Below are 20,632 nucleotides of genomic sequence, written 5' to 3'. Positions count from 1 at the left end.
CTCACCCACCCACTCCTGTGATAAACCTCTCACCTATGTCTGAGCTATTGAAGTCCTCAAATCATGGTTTAAAGACTTCAAGGTGCAGAGAATCCTCCAGCGAGTGACCCGTGCCCATTTCCTTCACTTCTCCACTAAACGAGGATGGGCTTTTAACCAAATTTGTTCTCTTTCTTGACTATGGAATTGAGGCTTTTTGGCCATCTAATAAAATCTTCTTTAAAACCTCCCAATTTGCACACTCCCTTTTCTGTCTAAATTTTTCCTCCCAATCATTTTTGCTCATTTCCTCAACTTTGAGAAACTTGAAGCATCAAGTATATATATTACTGATTGAGGGTATCCTCTGTTTGCCCATATTGAATGTCATCAGGTCATGATCATTGCTTCCCAGGCAATTACCAGCTTCCAACCCAGTGATTAATTCATCTTTATCAGTCATAAAGATGTCCAAAATAGTTATTTCATGTTTGGTGCAACATTTTTTTTGTTAGAAAATTATCATATATAATTTTTAGAAAGTCTAAAGATGTTTTACTGCTGGCTACATGAGGCCTTCAACATTCGTCTCCAAACTGAAGTCTCCTCTAACTGGAGTTTTTTTCCCACTAGTTGCTGATAGTTGTTGTTTTAGGGAGTAACTCCTCCTATTCTTTAGTTCCATCTGCTGGTCTGTAACAAATCCCAACACCCCATACTGGATTTAAACTGTATTGCATCTTTAGCCAGTCACCAAAAAAAAATTAAAAAGGAATTCCAGCAAAATATTAAAAACTCTCTTGAAGTCTATCTAACCTACATCACATCCACAGCAGTCCAAATAAATGAAATTTTAAAAGATCAGGAGCAAGTGATTTTCAAATGTGTGATCATAAACTATAGTTTGTGTGGATGGTGCCTAAAGAATCCTTTCGACACATCCCTCACATTAACTATAATATAGACCTACCTCCTCTGAGCCAGTTTGGATAAGATTTAAAGGCTGCCACTAACATCTTTATGCATTTCAGGTTCCCATGTGGACTGAATAAAATTGTTGTTTTAGAGCAGATAGAAAACTAGTTTTAGTCTGATTATGGGCTTTTCCCATTGTCAGTAATGTCCCCAGTAATGTCACTTTTCAGCAATATAGCTATAGCTAAACTCAGAAAAGCCAAATGTCATTAAAAACTAAAGGAGTACTTGTGGCACCTTAAAGACTAACCAATTTATTTGAGCATCAGCTTTCGTGAGCTGTAGCTGTAGCTCACGAAAGCTGATGCTCAAATAAATTGGTTAGTCTCTAAGGTGCCACAAATACTCCTTTTCTTTTTGCAAATACAGACTAACACGGCTGTTACTCTGAAACCCATTAAAAACTACGTTTCAGTCTAGTTTGAAAAAGTACTTTTCATCACATGAACTTTCAAGCTGCTGGGCTGATCAAAATGGATGAAGTTTTACTTTGCGGTTGTGACATGAACTGAAAAAATCTGTTAAATTTTAAAAGTTAAGGATTGAGTCTCCATCCTAAATTAAACATACACTAGTGGTCACAACTAGACTTTTAGGGGCAGATATTGTAAGGGTCATCTAAGATCACTGCTTGATATTATGTGCTGTACTGTTTCTTAGAGACAAGATGGGTGAGGTAATATCTTTCATTGGACCAACTTCTGTTGGTGAAAGTGACAACATTGCAAACATAGACTTAGACATTTTACAAAAAATGTCCAAATACCAGAATGAACTAAATCAAATTTGAGCTCAAAAAAGAATCTTAAACTGATGCTTTAAAAACAATCCTCTGAATTAATAACCAAAGCAATTTAAACAGTTCTTAATTTTTCTCCCAGGGCTTTGGACTTCTATGACCAATTTTAAAGTTGAATTATTATCTAGTTATGAAGAATAAGACAATCTAGCAAAACAGTGCTTTCCCCCTCTCCTCACTGTGGTGGTGTGTAACTTTTTTCTTTGCTATGTTTGTTCAAAATGAAGCTGCAGAACTAGAAGCTGTTTGTCTTCAGTGCTTTTGGCATATTAACATTAATGTGTAATCAGTACAATATAATTAATCATATCAATTACTTATTAGATATGTACAAACAGAATGTCTGTTAGATTTGTACTGTCATTTTACTAATCAGTGATAAATCTTCACTTTTGTTTTCCTGCCCAAATCTTTTCTTTCCTAAAGGGAACGTGTTGAAAATACAAGTCGTCCTGGAGAGATGCAAGTGACAATCCAAAACCTGATGCCAGAGACCGTGTATGTTTTCAGAGTTGTGGCTCAAAACAGACATGGCCCTGGAGAGAGCTCCATACCACTAAAGGTGGCGACTCAGCCTGAAGGTAAGCCTTGAACATTTCTACCCCTTACTGACTTTCATTGACCTAGATCCTGGCCTTTTCCCATAATAAGTTGCTATTCATGCTCTGGTTGCACTTGCTGATCTTACTAGTATAGCTTTAGACTGAATTTTCAAGTCTGCCTCATATTATGATATTAAGATAGTATGGATTATTTATATTTGGAAATATAAATTTAATATTGTAATATATAGATCCTTAAAAATTAAAATTATATATTAAAATTTCTTAATATATTTTAATTAATATTCTATTTTGTCACAATATAAACTTCTTCAATTAACATGTCCAGATAAAAACTGAACTGAAAAAGGAGCTCTGTGGAGCTCGAAAGCTTGCCTCTTTCACCAACAGAAGCTGATCCAATAAAATATATTACTTCATTCACCTTGTCCCCCTCATATCCTGGGACTAACATGGCTATAGTAACACTGCATACAGCTTAAAAAGTGTTAACCTGGCGTTGAGGTTGAGTAACTTAACCTTGTAATTGTTGGGATGTTGGAATTGTCCCAAAAATCTGTGTTATAAACACAGGAAATTCAGACTTAAGGATAAACTCAAGAGAGTCAAAATGCTATGTTACCTGCACCAAATTCTCTTACCCTCTTACCTTTCTCTAGGGCAGGGGTTCTCAACCTTTTTCTCTCTGAGGCCCCCCTCGACATCTATAAAAACTCCAGGGCCTGGTGGGGGGGCCTTGGGGCAGGGGCTTTGGGCATAGCTGTAGTTTGATTTCTATTTGTGTGGGGGACAGGGGCCAGCAGGGCTCAAACCATCTCTGCATGGCAGAGTCCTAGGGAGGGCTCGCCACCTCCACCCCCAACTCACCTCAGCAGGCCACCCAGCCTGCCTGGGTTGAGAGGGGCCACGCAACCAAAAATTATAACTCAAAGGTGGGGGGCTTAGCTCAAAAATTTTAAAAACAGTTTAGGGTGCAGGGAGGAGGTCACTGTGTGTATGCAGGGGGTAGCTCAACTAACAGGGAGGAGGTAGCTGGAGCTCTGTGCCGTTGCCGGCACCCAGTGCCAGAGGCAAGCAACAGCAGGGGTTCATTGCCCGGTGTGAATCACCCAATAAGCACAATGGGGTGGAGAAGCAGAAAAATTTATTTGGAGCTCCAAAGAAGGTACAGGGAGAAAAGAATCTCAAATCCTGCACACTAAGCAGGCAGAGTCACATACCTTTATACTCCTTATCTCTATTGCATTACACATCAGCCAAGTAAAACTGCTTTGCCTTATATGGGTTACAACAATACTTTTTCCGGCAACCTTTAACGAGCATTTTAGCAATTCAAAACAACAGCACAGCCTGCTTAGCCTTGTGATTAATGAGGCAAATAAGCGGTTATGGCCTTGTAGCTGATTCCTGCTGTTATCCTAACTTGGCGCCAGCAAAACCTACACAAAACAGCTCTATTTGCAGCTGCAGCATTATTCTGGGAGTGCAAGGGCTTTCTCAGGCCAACCAGGACTGAATTCTGTGAAGGGGAGGTTGAGCAAACAGACTTCCTCGACACTCATGGCCTTCCATCCCCTCGACTTACCTAGTGGCCATGCCCTGGGACCCCAACAATTCCCTCCTTTGAGAATACTCATTCCCATACCTGAGTTTTCTCACCTTTATCTGCTCACTAACGGGCTACGTGTAAAATTAAGATCCCCAAGGCTGCGCAAAACAAGTGCCTTTACACAGGACCACATACAGCACAGCAGGAATAATGCTATTAATACAGGAAAAAGAAGTTTAAAGAACAGACTGAACAACCCACTTAGCCATGGGGAAAGGCCCCAGCCAGAAAATAAAGAGCCTAGCCAATCCTCCCCAGTTTGCTGATGAATGTCTCTTGCCAGTTGCTGCAGGTGTTGTAAATCAGCCTCTGTGGAGGGTCCTTCATCTGTTATGTTAAAGCAACACATGCCTGCAAACTCCCGGCATACGTGACCATGGCATAGAAGCAAATAATCCACTGCCAGTCTGGTTTGTAGCATCCCCTGACGTACCTCCCCTAACTCATGTGAGAGGTGGGCTAGGACAGTGGAGGTTAGGGGGCAGCTCAGGGTGCAGGGAGAGGGGTACTAGGGGTTGTGTGCAGGCAGGGGGGTAGCTCAGGGTGCAGGGAGGACGTAGCTCAGTGTATAGGGAGAGTGGTATTAGCGGCTGTGTGCTGGGAGGGCTCCCCTGGGGTCCCTGTTCCCGGAGGGGTCTGCCAGCCACGGAGCTGGGTCTCCTCACCTCGGGGCTCTTACTGGCTGCCTCTGCAGGAGCAAAGAGGGGAAGCTGAGGAGCAGCTTCAACCTGGGGCACCAGCAGTAAAGGAAGGAATGCTGTGGCTGCCTGCTCCATGGCACCAGCCAGAACAGCAGCTGTCCCTCACTGCCCGGCTTTGGCTTCCCGTCTCTGACCTGGCCAGGGGACAGGGAGAGAAGATGCGGGGGGACTCGGGGGAGGTGTGGAACTGCCCCCGGGACTGCCTTGATCTTGAGCTGTAGTTTGGGGGGGGGCAATGCCCTCCATGTCCCCAACTCTGTCCATGCGCTCAGGGCTTCAGCCCCACAGGGAGCACACGGGCTAGGGGCTCCAGGATTCAGCCCCGTGGGGGTGCCTGGGATTAAAGCTTCAGTCCCGCGCCTCCCCCCGGTTTCAGCCCCGCAGGGTTGGGCAGGGGGGAGGCACCAGAGACCAGGGCTTTTGCCCCATGCCTCTCTTGGCTTTAGCCCTGTGTGGGAGGGTGCACCAGGGATTGGGCCTTCAGCTACGGGGCCCCGTGGCCCCCTTGAAAGGGCTCACGGATCCCCTGGGGGCCGTGGACCCCCAGATGAGAACCACTGCTCTAGGGCACCCACCTTTACTCGGTTCCTAGGGCTCAAGACATAATCCTCTTAATTTAGGCACCCACCCTTTCCTAGTTCCTAGGGGTCCAGGCTCTTCTGCTGCTTCAGGCAAACACCCTTTCCCTGTGGAGTCAGGGCTTAATCTTTTGTGGGTTTATGGGGTCTTTTACTGGTGAAAGAGCCTTACACAGTAATATCCTATGTAACCTCTATTTATTAACAATCAGCAAAAACTAGAATGCACACACTACACATACAATGCTCACCACTCCCAATAAAACAGATGAACTTTTCTTGATGGCCAATCAGGATCAGGTCCATTTGGGGGACTTCAGTTTCTGCATGGTGTCATTGGCAGAGTGTTGAGATCTGGCAGCTCTGTTCTTGGGGCTGTATCCCGGAGCTGGTTCCCAAAGAACTTCCTTTTGGATCCCAGTTTATATAGTGAAAATTGAGACCTGCTTAGCTATACCTTAACCAATCATTATACTAAAATTTAACTAACCAATGCTAATATATTGTAACAAAATTTTCTAACCAATCCTACCCCACCACCTTCATTGATTTACACTTAGCAAAATTAACTGTATAACGGACAGAAACAATAAAAGAACCAGACAGAGATTGTACATACAAACAATAGAGAAGTGGGAACCATAATGACAAAACAATAAAGAAATTAGGATCTCACAACTATTGATAAGTGATTTCTTGACAGACAGAATGCTATCAAACTAAGTTTTCTTTAACCATCTTAAAGATCTGTTCCTTATCTGGTGGTAGTGGGTGCCTTTAGGACAGGGTATCCTTCTTAACAGCCTTATATTACATTGTTTTAATGTAATTTAGATGGAATGTGAGGATGTGACTTCCTGCTTCTCAGCTAATGGCTGCTGCTTTTTTAATTTGGCTGCAGACGAAGGTCTTGGGCTTTAGGCCTTGCCATATGTCTACAGACAAAGGCCTTATCCTTTCAGCTGAGGTATGAAAATAGATAGTTAAGGCACCCAAATCTTCACTTCATCCTATAGCGTTGCAGTGAATTAACCATACAGTTATGATTAGTTTATAATTTTTGTAGTCCCAGATTAAAAAGAAGTTTCATTTTCCCCCTCATGTTAGAGCAGTTAAGGTTGTTTTGTTATAAAGAATAATGGGGAAAATAATTACTAATTCTTTATATACATGCACAAAATATGGAAAGTTTGAAGAATCTGTTGTTCTGTAACACCATTCAGGACAAAAATAATCTGACCCAGGGAACTAAACTTCTTAAAGGAGCCATTTCAAATTATTTTTAACTCATAAATTAATTTCTAAATTGGAGTAAGTGCTGTAATTTTGGGGAGGGATAAACAGTATTCACCATATGAAACAAAGTGGGTGAATCCCTACTTCAGGCGCAAAATTCAATTCAGCCTTAACTATAGAACCAACCAACCATTGCTTCCATAATAAGATGCTGCAAATGAATTATATACAATACTGGCCTGTATATACATGTACATGTTCACTTTTAAGGTATTGTATACTTAATCTGGTATACTGTGGAAGTGTAGTTTACTTTTCATATTACTTACTTTCATGGATTCTTTCATATACAGAGTAGTATACAGTAGTACAAGATACCCATATATGTGTGACGCTTTGAGTAGTCACTCAGACCAGTAAGGGGTTGTGTCATTGCTTGCCCTGTAGTCCTGGGTGCTTCTGAGCTGTGCAGCTGTGGCTCAGCGTCCTGACACCAGCAGCCTCCTTACAGGACTATGGCCTCACCCTGGCTTCCACCATCCTGGTTACTCCTTGCAGGGTGATGACAACAGCCCCTCAAGTCTTCCCCAGACCATCTCCTCTTCAGTGCTCAGTCTATCTCACTGCAGCACTCACAAACCTTTATCAATTTCACTGGTCCATTTAAAGAGACTACATAGCACTAGCCTGGTAGTTTGGCTGACGATTTTACTCTTCAGTTTGAAACACTGCACTGAGATGATTGTGTAATAAGCCAAAATTAAATTTATTAACAAAGAGCAGATATTTAAGTAATACCAAGTAGAGGGAATTGGGAAAGAAATGGTTAAACAAAAAAAAAATACGCTTTGAAGAGTAAACCCTAACTTAAGAAACTAGAACCTTTTGTTCAGAGTAGTTTTCTCACCACAGTTCTTCCAGCATGGCTGGCCAGTTCTTAGCCAGGATCCACCACAGAGCTCAAAGCACCTAGTTTCTTTGTCTCTTCAGGTGAAAGAAGTCAGAATGGCTCTTTGCTTATATCCTCAAAGTTTATCTGTGTTTTCAGTCAGGAAACCCTTCTGGGGGCTCAGCTTGCTGACGCCATGTTAATTTTTGCAGTCTTCTTCCCCTGTCACGATAGTTATATGGCTATCTCCCAGCTTGCTAGTTCGATGGCTTTGTTAACCTTTTATTTAAATGTACTTCCATTGTCTCTCTGCTTAATTTACATTAGAGACACATTCCTTTGTACAGAGTGGGTAACTTAAGCCCTACCTGCCAACACATTTCTAGAATGCATTTCCATCACATATTTATAATTTTTCATACATCACCCATGCATACACAACTCAATACTATTAATGATTAGTGCATTACCAGTTTGCATATCATACCTTACATGACACCTTTTAAATACAGATTATGACAAGAATGATTTGGGGCACACTGAGACATTGCTAGATACAAGGAACCCCCTGCCCTCTGGCATTGGAATGCTCTTAGAGTCACAATGTGCATCTAAGGTTGTGGAAAAAATAAAGTATTTGAAAAATAGTCTGTGATGGTGTAACTGTATCGTAATGTGTATGCACAAGCAGGCAGAGTTGTGTAATAATGTTAGTCCTTGATTTATTTATTTTTTTTACTGATTTTTGAGTATTTAACCATGCAATCATAATGTTCTAGTAACAGATGTAAAGAAGACAAATGGATTGGAATCAAAGGAACTGAGAAGCATTAATATACATTTTTAATTGTTTGTTTGAAATATTTAGTTGTCTGCTGAAAATCTCCCTTAGAATAAGAGAAGTCCTTTTAGGGACAGACATGGGATGGACTTAGCTGTTTGTGCTAACTCAATGAAATGATTCATAACCAAATAATTCAAACAGTCAGAGTGAACCAAATTTAGTTCTCTCCACTTTTGTAAGCAGATCTAATTAAAATTTTGGCTGGGTCACTTTTATCCATGAGAGGAAGGCGATAGTTTTCCTTCAGGGAATTAATCCCCCAGTTTCTAAATAGGTAAATTTGTCGGTAGATCTCTGACATGTTCTTTTCTTGTCCCAATCTATATCCCTTCCCTTTATTGTCAATGGTAACTTCGCTAGTCATCTGGTCACATTATATTTTTGTGAGAAAACTGGGGCAAAGTAGGCTTTAGCAGCTCTGCCTTCCTGTCATCTTCTGTTCTCAGCTCACCTTCTCCATTGAGCAATGAACCAACAGTGTGCTTGATCTTCCTTTTTTGTCTGACATATTTGAAGAACCTCTTCCTGCTGTCTCTAACATTTCTTGCCAGCTGTAGCTCATTCTTTGCCTTGGCTTTCCTGATTTTGTCCCTTCATGCTCTTAATATTCCCATGTATTCTTCGGTGACATGACCTTCCGTCTATTTCCTGTATGTATCCCTTTTGGTTTTTAGATAGCTTAAAAAAGCTCCTTGTGCAGCCACATTGGCCTCCCATGGTTCTTCTTATCTTTCCTCTGTGTCAGAATAGCTTGATATTGAGCCTATAGTATTACATCTTTAAAGAACTATCAGCCCCTTTTGACTTCTTTTCTTCCTAATTGATCTTTTCATGGCACCTTGCTTACAATTTTTCTGAGTCAGTTGAAGTCTGCCTTTCTGAAATTCAGTGTCCTTGTTCTGCTGTTCTCATGTCCTCCTTTCCATAGGATCTTGAATTCTATCAGATCATGATCACATCCTCCCAAGTTCCCAACCACCTTCATGTTTGCAACTAATTCATCACCGTTGGTCAAAACCAGATCCAAAATAGGTGACCCCTTGGTTGTTTCCTCAAATTTCTGAATTGGAAAGTTGTTCCTTACACATGCTAATAATTTGCAGGATTTGCATTATTATGTTTTGCTCTAATAGTCTTCCAACAGATATCAGGGAAGGTTAAAATCCCCCATTAATACTAGCTCATGTGTGTTAGCTAATCTTGTTACCTGCTTGTAGAATGACTCATCTACTTCCTCTTCCTGATTTGGGGGTCTATAATAGACCCCCCCCCCCCACCATAACATCGTTACTGTTCTTTTCCCTTGTTATCCTCACCCAGAGACTCTCAGTAAGTCTTTTGCTCACTTCCCATTGGACCTCAGAGCAAGTGTATTCATTCTTGATGGTACAGCGCAACACCTCCTCAAGGAAAACTGGCGTAGCAGCAGCACTGCTGAGAAGGATCTGGGAGTTGTGGTGGATCACAACCTCAACATGAGTCAGCAATGCAATGCTCTTGCGAAAAAAGCAAATGTAATTTTAGTTTGCATTAACAGAGGCATAGCATGCAAGTCACGGGTGATAGTACTGCTCTGCTCAGTGCTTGTTAAGCCTCAGTTGGAGTGGGGTATTCAGTTTTGGTCACCAATGTATAGAAAGGATGTAGAGAAACTGGAAAGGATCTAGAGGTGAGTGACAAAGATGGTCAAAGGGATGGAATGCAAGTCATATGAGCAAAGGTTGACGGAACCGGATATGTTTAATTTGGAAAAGAGGAGATTAAGGGGGGATATGGTAATGGTCTTCAAATATGTGAAAGGCTGCAACAAAAAAGATGAAGAAAAGTTATTCTGTTTTTCCATGGAGAGCAGGACAAGAGGCAGTGGGTTCAAACTATAGCAGGCACAGGTGTCGACAGCCCCGCCATGGTCACCGGAGGATGATTCCTCCAGCACGGAAGAGCAGTTCAGCCCCTTGCCAAAACTCCACCAGTGCGATTGGGCACCTGAGTCTGCATCTATGTCTACGTCACCGCCTTGGCAACATAGCCAGTGGCCAGCACAGTGGCCCTATTTGAGCGCATGGGGCATTCCAGTGATGACGATGCCCCCTTCGCACCACACATCTGCTGCCACCTTGGAGCAACAGTTGGCGGCACCGGGCTCAGGCATGAGACCCACTCAGAGGTCCGTGTAGAGGAGACAGTGCCCACCACAAAACCTCCATCCCCCACTGAGGATGATGCCTCATCGTCATCCTTATCCCCAGACGAGGCGGTTGCAGGACCCTTGAGGGCCAGCCTGTCAAACAATTTTAAGGAACATCAGGCCCTGCTTCAACAAGTGGCCGAGAACTTGGGCCTAGAGATGGAGAAGACGGCCGATCAGGGGGACACTTTCTTCTTTGTCCTCTCAGCCTCTACCCTGGCATGTATTGCACTACTAGTGCATGACGGGTTCCTGAAAATTGCCAAGGCCCTCTGGTAGACCTTTTCGTCCATCCCTCCCACCTCCAAAAGGGCTGAAAAGAAGTACTTCATCCCAGCCAAAGGGTTTTCAGTACCTTTATACCTACCCACCTCTGGGCTCACTGGTTGTCTCTGCGGCTAAGGAAAAGGACAAGCAGGGGCACACTAGTTCAACTCCCAAAAATAAAGAGGCCAAAAGACTGAACCTCTTTGGGAGAAAAATGTATTCAACAGCCAGCTTGCAGTTCCGGGTAGTGAACCATCAGGACCTCTTGGGCAGTACAAGTTTAACTTAGGGAACTCCCTCCATAAGTTCAAGGAGTCCTTCCCACAGGGTGTGGCCCAGGAATTTGGCGACCTGGTGGAGGAGGGCACCACGGTGGCTAGGCACTCCCTCCAAATAGTGTGGGACGTGGCGGACAAGAAAGGTAGGGGTCGCAGCCACGGTGGTTATGAGGTGCAGCTCTTGGCTTCAGACTGCCGTCCTGTCCCAAAAGATGCAGGCCTCTATCTGGAACCTCCCATTCGATGGGAACGGTTTCTTTTCAGTGCAGACTGATGTGAGGCTGCATGGATTAAAGGACACTTGGGCCACCCTTCACTCACTGACCATGCATATGCTGCAGTCTGCATGGAAGCAGTTCTGGCTGACCCCTCTGCCAAGGCCTTGGCAGCCTCGTAGGGCATCTGCAAGGAGAAGGGATAGACACTTGAGCTTTAGTCGCTACTGCCCTTCCTCCTCCCACTCACCTGCGCTGCCTGCCCCAGTGCAGCATCCCAAGGGCCAAAAGCACTCATTTTGAAGGTGCGCTTGAGAGCGATGCCTCAATCAATTCCCTGGATCCACCTTGTTCTTTCCTCAACCATCTTCATCCCTATCATTCGACCTGGTCACAGGTCATCTCAGACTGCTGGGTGCTGGACATAGAATCTCTGTTTTATACCCTGCAGTTTTCAGCTGCTCCTCCCTACCACCCCCCTCTTTCCCTTCAGGGACCCTTCTCACGAGCAACTCCTTCTCCCTGGCATCATTCCCACCTGGGATCCAGGAGACCGGTATGCTGCCCTCCACTTAAAGGACGCTTATTTCCATATTCCAAGGTCACAGACGTTTCCTCTGTTTCATAGTGGGTGGACGCCATTTTCATTTCAGAGCACTGCCCTTGGGCCTCTCATCAGCCCTGAGGGTGTTCACAAAATATATGGCGCCCGTGGCTGCTTACCTGAGATGTTGAGGTGTCCAGGTCTTCCAGTATCTCAATGACTGGCTCGTCAAGGGCAGGTGTCAGGAGCAAGTGCAAAGGAGCCTCGATCTGGTGCGTTCCACCTGCCACTATAGGGGCCTGTTAATAAATGAGAAAAAATCCACCTTAACGCCCGTCCAGTGAATAGAGTTCATTGGGGCGGTTCTCGACTCAACGTGAGCTAGAGCCTTCCTTCTGGAAGTCATGTTGGACCTGATCTTTTTCAGGCCATGTTGGACCTGATCTCCCATGTAAAGAACTACTAGCTCACCGTGGCTCACACCTGTTTGCAGTTGTTGGACCACATGGCCACGTGTACATACTTGGCCAGCCATGCTTGGCTCCATCTCTGGCTTCTGCTAGCGTGGCTGCCGTCTGTCCACATTCCCAACAGGCATGACCTAGACTGTCCTGGTAGCAGGGCCAGAGGCCAGCGCAATGGCCTTACTGGAATGCCTGGGGTATGCCAGTTATGCCAATGCCCCCGTCGCACCAATGGTCAGTCATAGAATAATAGAATATCAGGGTTGGAAGGGACCTCAGGAGGTCATCTAGTCCAACCCTCTGCTCAAAGCAGGACCAATCCCCAACTAAATCATACCAGGGCTTTGTCAAGTCTGACCTTGAAAACCTCGAAGGAAGGAGATTCCACCACCTCCCTAGGTAACCGATTCCAGTGCTTCACCACCCTCCTAGTGAAAAAGTTTTTCCTAACATCCAACCTAAACCTCCCCCACTGCAACTTGAGACCATTACTCCTTGTTCTGTCATCTGGTACCACTGAGAACAGTCTAGATCCATCCTCTTTGGAACCCACCGTTCAGTCGCTGCGTCGGACAAGTATCAGACAGCACCGACAGCACCAGACTCGGTGGGTGAAGTGCAAGTGGATGCTGGGGTGGAAAGGCAGGTGCCCACCCCAAGACCCTCTTTCCCCACAGGAGCTGATGTCCTGGGCTTGCCCGCAGTGGAAGAGTCATCCTCATTCTCTCCAGATCAGGCTGTGGGTACTAGCCCACCAGATGACTTTAAGGAGCACCAAGCCCTGCTCTGAAGGGTGGCCACTAGCTTAGGCCTAATGGTGGAAGAGATGGCGGAGCAATCAGACGCTTTGTTTAATGTGCTCTCCGCATCCACCGCTGCACATGTCACTCTCCCAGTGCACGAAGGGGTCCTAAAGATTTCAAAAGCCCTCTGGCATACCCCGAACTCAATGCCACCCACTTCCCAGAGGGCTGAGAAGAAGTATTTCATTCCAGCCAAGGGGTTCAAATACTTGTACACTCACCCGCCCCTGGGGTTGTTGGTTGTTTCTGCAGCCAATGAAAGAGACAAGTAAGGGCAATCTAGTTTCACCCAAAAAAACAAGGAGGCTGAGAAACTGGGGCTCTCCCCAGGTGGACTTGTTCACGATTCATCAGAACAGGAAACAGTACACTAGGTCGACTGCTCCCTCCACATGAATGTCATGGAGCTCAGAGTGGTTCGCTTGGCCTGTCAGGCTTTTCGGTCCCACTTAAAAGGCAAGGTCGTTCAAGTTCTGATGGACAACACCACGACAGACAACACCACCGTGTTGCTTATGTCAGAAAGCAAGGTAGTGCAAGGTCGTCAGCACTTTGCCAGGAAGCCCTCTGGCTCTGGGACTTCTGTGTGCAGCATGCCATTCATTTTGTGGCAGCACACCTTCCCAGGACCAAGAATGTATTATCGGATCGCCTCAGCAGAGCCTTCTCGTCTCGCCACGAGCAGTCACTCCACCCCGAGGTGGGCATCTGCCACTGCTATGCGCTGGCGAAGGTGCCTCTGCCAGCGATCGTGATGGCACACTCGACTTGGGCACAAGCATCATCAGTGGCCTTCGTTGCACAAGTACCAATCCAAGAGATCTGTAGGGCCACTACCTGGTCATCTGTCCATACGTGTGCATCTCATTATGCACTTACCCAGCAAGTTTGAGCCGACGCTAGCTTTGGCAGAGCAGTGCTGCAAGACTGTGGACTCCGAGCCCACCTCCGTGGACACTGCTTGTGAGTCAAGTAGAATGGAATCAACATGAGCAAGCACTCAAAGAAGAAAAAACAGTTACCGACCTTTCCGTAACTGTTGTTCTTCGAGATGTGTTGCTCATGTCCATTCCATTACCCGCCCTCTTGGAGTTGTCAGCAAGAAGGAACTGAGAGGGCATAGGGTCAGCGGCTCCTGGTATACCGACGCATGAGCGCAGCACTCAGGGGGGTATCACAGCCAGCCCTCCGGATACCACTAAGTCAAAAATCTCCGACGACTGCACATGTGGGCTTACACAAACCAAGAATGGAATGGATGTAAGCAACACATCTCAAAGAACAACGGTTACAAAAAGATAGGTGACTGTCTTGTCTGTTTCACTACCTAAATCTGTATTTTTTTAAGAATGGGATATGATTGCCAATCATAAAGATAATAAAGAGCATTTTTCAGTTCTGAAAGCCAAGAGTTTCTCCCTGAAGAGTAACCTTTATTCTGGAAGGTGATAAGAGTGACAACTTGCTTCTGTCCAAACCAGAATTTTCTGGGGTACTTCTGATATTTCCAATTGTGTTAAGCTTTTGAGGATCTGGAAGTTAGTGAGCTGTGTCTACCAATAATGGCTAGGTGGATTAAAACATCAGTAACTATACACAGTCCATGAGAGAACAGGCAGTACTCTGAATGTTGCCTATTTTTGTCATGCTGTTTGAAATGTAGTTTTATTGCCTCTTTTTCAAAAGTGTTGAGCACTTGCAGCTCCCATTGTCCCCAGTGGGAGATGGGTTTATTCCAACAGCTCTGCAAATCAGGCCATTAATTTTTATCTCTTATGACTCTGTGATCCTTTTGATCCCATCAACCCTTAGTTTCTATAACTATGATTTACTTCTAGTTCTGTTAATGTTTTATCTCTGTTCTGTACCGCTTGTTCCTGTATTCCACACATAATTGCCTCAGCTGAGCATAGAAAGTGCAAATACTTTGAATGTGCACTACACAAAGACAGCTAGATCAACATATTATAATTACTTAAGCATGTATTTTTCATTCCTTTTAAAGTGTATGGAAGTGGTTTACAAATGTTAAAGCATTTGTTGTAAATGTAGATTTCTACCTCAGATATGAAATTTTCACACAGTGACACAAAGAATGGGATAATTTTTGTGTTTGTTTTGGCGGAAGAGAAGGAAGAAAGTATTAGTGTCAGAGGTTCTTTGATTTTGCTCCATCTGTTACACCAGCTGGCTGATATTTCTGTGTTCTTCAAAACAAGTTCTGTTTTGGCATGAATGGAGAGCAGATACATTCAGAATATATCTCTGAAGTGCAATATAAAAAGCTCCAACATATAATGTACCTTTGCAGTAGAACTCCTTTTGAAATCAGAAGTTGCTCTGTGGTCTGCAGGGTTTGCAAATAATGAGATTAAAAAATGAAGTTTTCTACCATTTGAGACAATATCATATCTCTCAGTCTGCCAATTAGTGAAATGGAGTTCAGGTATTCTGAAACTGTGGTAGTGTGGAAGAGGGTGGAAAATTACTGGAACATATTATCTCTCCTTTACAACAGTTTTATGCTTATGTGGCTCCTTTGATGTCAGGGAAGTGACATCCATATAAAACTGGTGTAATAGAGTGGAGTTTGATTCACTGTTAGTAGAATGTGCCTAAAAGGCTATGCACAATATGTAGGGATAAGTTTTCAGAAGGGTGGACTCCCATTGCGGACACAACTTGTGCCTGCAAAATGTACAGTAATATTAATGGGTTTGTTCAGTTACCCAGAATACCTGTTTTAAGGAGTATTTCAGGGTTGATTGCTCTTTGGGTTTGCCTCAGTATATTTAGCAATGTCAAAGTTAATAGTTATGTTTGATGAATTTACACTAGTTTCATGTTTATGTTCCAGTTCAACTTCCTGGTCCAGCACCGAACATTCGAGCATATGCTAATTCACCCACTTCAATCACTGTCACATGGGACACACCGTTGTCAGGCAATGGTGAAATCCAGAACTACAAGCTGTATTACATGGAAAAGGGGACAGATAATGAACAGGTATGATACCTATATCTCTCTTGACAGAATATAATGCCAGTTTAACTCTGGTCATACAGCCATATACCCAATAACAATACTTTCTAGTTATAACGCTTTTCCTCTGAGTTTCTCAAAACATCCTGCCAATCATTTGACTGGCAGTTTGGATAATGCCAGCGTATTAAGGGTGAAACTATGGAGCTATAGAAACTGAATGTCCCTCTGAAAAGAGGAACTGAGAGTTTTATAGTATTGTGGGATTCATGAAGTACGAACATAACAAAATTAAGACAGTATTCTATGTTCTAGCTCATCTAATTTAACAGCAAATTGATACATGACTTGTTCAGGTCTGATCTACACAAAAAAGTTGCACGAGTTAAACTAAAATTAGTTTAAAAGCAAATTAGTTAAGAAAATCCATAGGAGTTTACAACAGTTTATCAGTTTAAAACTGACTTGTGCTGGTTTAGCTTTTCACAAGGCAAGATGAATCAACATAATCCAATTACATAGCAATATGTCTTTTCATACTGGAGTTTGCATTGTTTTAACCAAATTGCTCATTTTAAAACTGATTTTAGGTAAGCTGCACCAGCCTTTACATAGACAAGGCCCCAAGTTAGCGAATGCATATGAAGAAATATTTATGAAAGGGCAAGTTTGGCTCTGAGTGGGTACTCAGAAATTTTAAAGGAGACTTAAATACAAAAAGCCTATCTGGGTTTTGGATTTATTTCAGCAGTTCTGGTTTAACCACAATAACAATAACTTATCAGAAGTCTCTGGCTCCATTCCCTCCACAAAGCTTTGCATGTATCTCATATATCTAATTCACTCCCACGTGGGAGTGTCTTCCTGAACTGACTGAGTTCTTGTTGGGAATTAATACGAAAATGTATCTCCAGGCTGTTTGTCCCACAGAGCCCTTCTCTAAGGGCCACCACTTCAGTGGGAAACATCAGGGATGCAGTCATCTCCAGAGGGCAACAAAAGGCTCATGCACCATCACAAGAGAATGTGTCCTGGGAATACTTAAGAGCCAAGTCAATGAGCTTGCTAAGAAGTATTGGAAACACAGTGAGGATCTTAAGTTTAGCAATATTAACTCAGACTATGTCAAGTGGACTTGCTAAGTTTGTAGACAGATTCATTCCTCTTTTACGAGAGATGGAAACAGCTAATTTAATTGGTGGCTTTAATGTGATCCCTAATCTTTCTATTGCTTGAGTTCGGCTGCTAGTATTTTGGAGGAAGAGAGTGGGATCCTCTTATGTGACTAAGCTTTGTTGACTCAATAGATTGTGACTTTAAAGGAAAAAGCAACAATGCTGCCCCTGTAGCTGATTATGGGTTGGGCTGCAGGCTTGTCAGGGTGGATAAGAAAGCCATAGATTTCCAATATTTCCTATTTGTCTGCTAACTTTTGTGTGTGTCTGTGACTCACCCTGCAATGGTGGTTCCTGTCCCACCCACTGGGCTGAGCACAGCTCGCCACTCCAGGTGTTTCAGCCCAGTGAGCAGGGTCACAGCACTGGTTAGGTTTCATAGAATCATAGAATATCAGGGTTGGAAGGGACCTCAGGAGGTCATCTAGTCCAACCCCCTGCTCAAAAGCAGGACCAATCCCCAATTAAATCATCCCAGCCAGGGCTTTGTCAAGCCTGACCTTAAAAACTTCTAAGGAAGGAGATTCTACCACCTCCCTAGGTAACGCATTCCAGTGTTTCACCACCCTCCTAGTGAAAAAGTCCTAATATCCAACCTAAACCTCCCCCACTGCAACTTGAGACCATTACTCCTTGTCCTGTCCTCTTCTACCACTGAGAATAGTGTAGAACCATCCTCTCTGGAACCACCTCTCAGGCAGTTGAAAGCAGCTATCAAATCCCCCCTCATTCTTCTCTTCTGCAGACTAAACAATCCCAGTTCCCTCAGCCTCTCCTCATAAGTCATGTGTTCCAGACCCCTAATCATTTTTGTTGCCCTTCGCTGGACTCTTTCCAATTTATCCACATCCTTCTTGTAGTGTGGGGCCCAAAACTGGACACACTACTCCAGATGAGGCCTCACCAATGTCGAATAGAGGGGGACGATCACGTCCCTCGATCTGCTCGCTATGCCCCTACTTATACATCCCAAAATGCCATTGGCCTTCTTGGCAACAAGGGCACACTGCTGACTCATATCCAGCTTCTCGTCCACTGTCACCCCTAGGGCCTTTTCCGCAGAACTGCTGCCTAGCCATTGGTGGCTTTAATGTGATCCCTAATCTTTGTATTGCCCAGCTGCCCCTCCATCATGATGAGGCAGGGGCCAAACCTGAGCAGCACTGTGACCCAGCACACCAGGTTGCAGTGCTTGCCGGGAGCCAGGCCTGTTAGCATGTCAGCATTGCTTTAGGGATTGAGTCGCATGTATCTTTGTGAACAGGATGTTGATGTTGGAGGTCACTCCTACACCGTTAATGGATTAAAGAAATATACTGAGTACAGCTTCCGAGTGGTAGCCTACAATAAACACGGTCCTGGAGTCTCTACCCAAGATGTTGTTGTGCAAACTCTGTCAGATGGTGAGTTGCTTTATTCCAGTTTTCTTGTGGAAATCATTTGGTGATCTCTTCCGATTAAATGGATTTTTAACCAAATAGAACTGCAGAAGTTTCTTGCAAGACATTGCCCTGTATCATGATGTGGTTGCGGAATATGCTCGTGCATGCTGAATGGACCTCTTTGAGATTGTTGGAAGTGGGTGGAAGGAGATTACTTTACCTGCAAAAACATCTGCTTTTCTAATAATCAAGCAATTATTTCTCTAATATTCACATCATGGACTAACGCTTGTACAACATATCTAGATCAAAAACACAGAATAATACTGAAGCCAGTAACCCCAGATTTTTTTTTTTTTTTGAGTTTCTGTAATTTACTGTATGTAGGCAGATTTTTCACATTAAATGAGTTTTCATTTTAAGTGTTCATAGGTGGAGATCTTGTATAATAATCATCAACCCCAGAATAAATACTTGCATTGGAATGATTAAGTCCTAGTCTTAAATTTAAAAGATGCTTTTTTGTAGTGGCACATACAGTACCGCTATGATAAATTGATGATTTCTTTGATGTTTCATATTTGTTCTTACATTATCTTTACACTTTTTCTTCTCCTTTTTTCCCTTTAATAATTCACCTGCTAAGTTTGCTAGCTGATGGGGGGAAAAACCCTGTATTTCTGATCTGCTTCCCATGTGGATATTGTTAAATCAGTAGTATTTATTGCTAAAAGCAGGCGATTGTTACATTATTTCAGGCAAGCCAATCAGAAAGGGAAGTACGTAAATTTGCCTATATTTAAAAAAAATTGTAGTGGCCACTATTAACACTGGCTTTTACGTGTAATGCTTAGCTCTGAAATATGCTTGTATTTATTCTTGATTGCCCTTCAGATACTTCTTCCCTTTTTCAGGTTTCACGCACCCCTATTTGCAAGCAGGCTCCACTTGCAGAAAGTGTTCAGTTTTTGTTTTCTTCTTCTTAATCTGTTTTTGTCTTTGTGAAAGAGAGCAGGGCTTAATCTTCACTTGTGCTGAGCTCACATTCAGGGAGAAGCCTGCCCTTCTGCCACACCCATGCTGAGCCTAGCTAGTCCCCAGCGTAAATTACGGTAGCCATAGGAGGGCTCTCAATTGATGCTATCTGGAATGGTTCCCTAGGAACTATTCTGCCAGCTAAGTATCACCAGAGTTCAGAATGCTCTGATCCCAACCTATATAGCCTTGTTATGCTGCAGCCTCACCCTAGCCCCTTACATTATGCTGGCTCTTCGTTTCTATGCCAGGAGAAGACTCCACTATCCCTTTGGGATAACTTTATGTGAGCTTTGCACCACTAAATCAGTGCAGACGGGACATAACAGGGTCTAAGGCTCTCTAATATATCCATTGGTTCATTTTTTCACAGCCCAATTGTAAATGTCATGATACCAAGTTGCTACTGTTTAGTTAAACAGTTTAACAAAGAATTTCTCATTTTACACCACTAAACAGACCTGAGCTACTTTGTATCCAATTTTCCTTTGGGAGGATGTCATGATATAAACAATACGGACAAAATTTCAAATTTTGGGTGCCCAAAATTAGGAACCTAAGTAAATGTTCTGATTTTAAAAGATGCTGAGCAACCATCTCTTCTGGTGTTGTCAATGTGAGATGTAGATGCTCAGAAACTTTGACTATCAGGCCCCTTTTATTCAGGTGCTTACTAGTAGGCACTCAGGTTAAAAATATAGAACCTGTGTCCACTAGATCTATATACCGTAAGACCTACTTGGCTGAACAATTACTGTCTACCGTAAAGTATTCATGGTAGAGCTATTTAATAAGTATATAAAATATGGTCTAAGACCAGAGATCTTGGGATTTGACTCTTATGCAATGGACTGATATCAGGGAGGAATTCTATTACTTACAGAGTTTTGGAGGAGTAATTTTTTAAAACATTTCTAGTCCCCAGTGCTGCACCACAGAATCTGTCGCTGGAAGTGCGGAATTCCAAGGTAAGATGCTGTTAATTTGCCATTTTTGACGGGTGGATGACTAGTAGATGGAGCCCAGGTTGACCAAAATTTCAAGCCCCCTTAGACTGTTCCTTCAAATCCTCCCATCCCTCAAGCAGACTTTGACACATGTCCCCCTCTCCCAGAAAGACTACCCC

The 20,632-nt window shown here is 43.5% G+C and overlaps 1 protein-coding gene across 1 annotated transcript in view; it reads left to right on the top strand.

Moving 5' to 3' along the window:
- NEO1 (neogenin 1) overlaps positions 1-20,632 on the top strand; it is a 503,941-nt gene that overhangs the window by 411,900 nt on the left and 71,409 nt on the right. The window contains exons 9-12 of the mRNA XM_077827907.1: positions 2,180-2,334; positions 15,790-15,938; positions 18,354-18,492; positions 20,425-20,474. Coding sequence (XP_077684033.1) covers positions 2,180-2,334; positions 15,790-15,938; positions 18,354-18,492; positions 20,425-20,474 — 493 coding nt within the window. The remainder of the gene's footprint in view (positions 1-2,179; positions 2,335-15,789; positions 15,939-18,353; positions 18,493-20,424; positions 20,475-20,632) is intronic.

The sequence above is a fragment of the Eretmochelys imbricata genome, chromosome 10, assembly GCF_965152235.1.
Source record: "Eretmochelys imbricata isolate rEreImb1 chromosome 10, rEreImb1.hap1, whole genome shotgun sequence".
NCBI classification, from domain to species: domain Eukaryota; kingdom Metazoa; phylum Chordata; order Testudines; family Cheloniidae; genus Eretmochelys; species Eretmochelys imbricata.
Note: the sequence above shows the minus strand (reverse complement) of the source record. Positions and strands in the feature narration are given on the sequence as shown.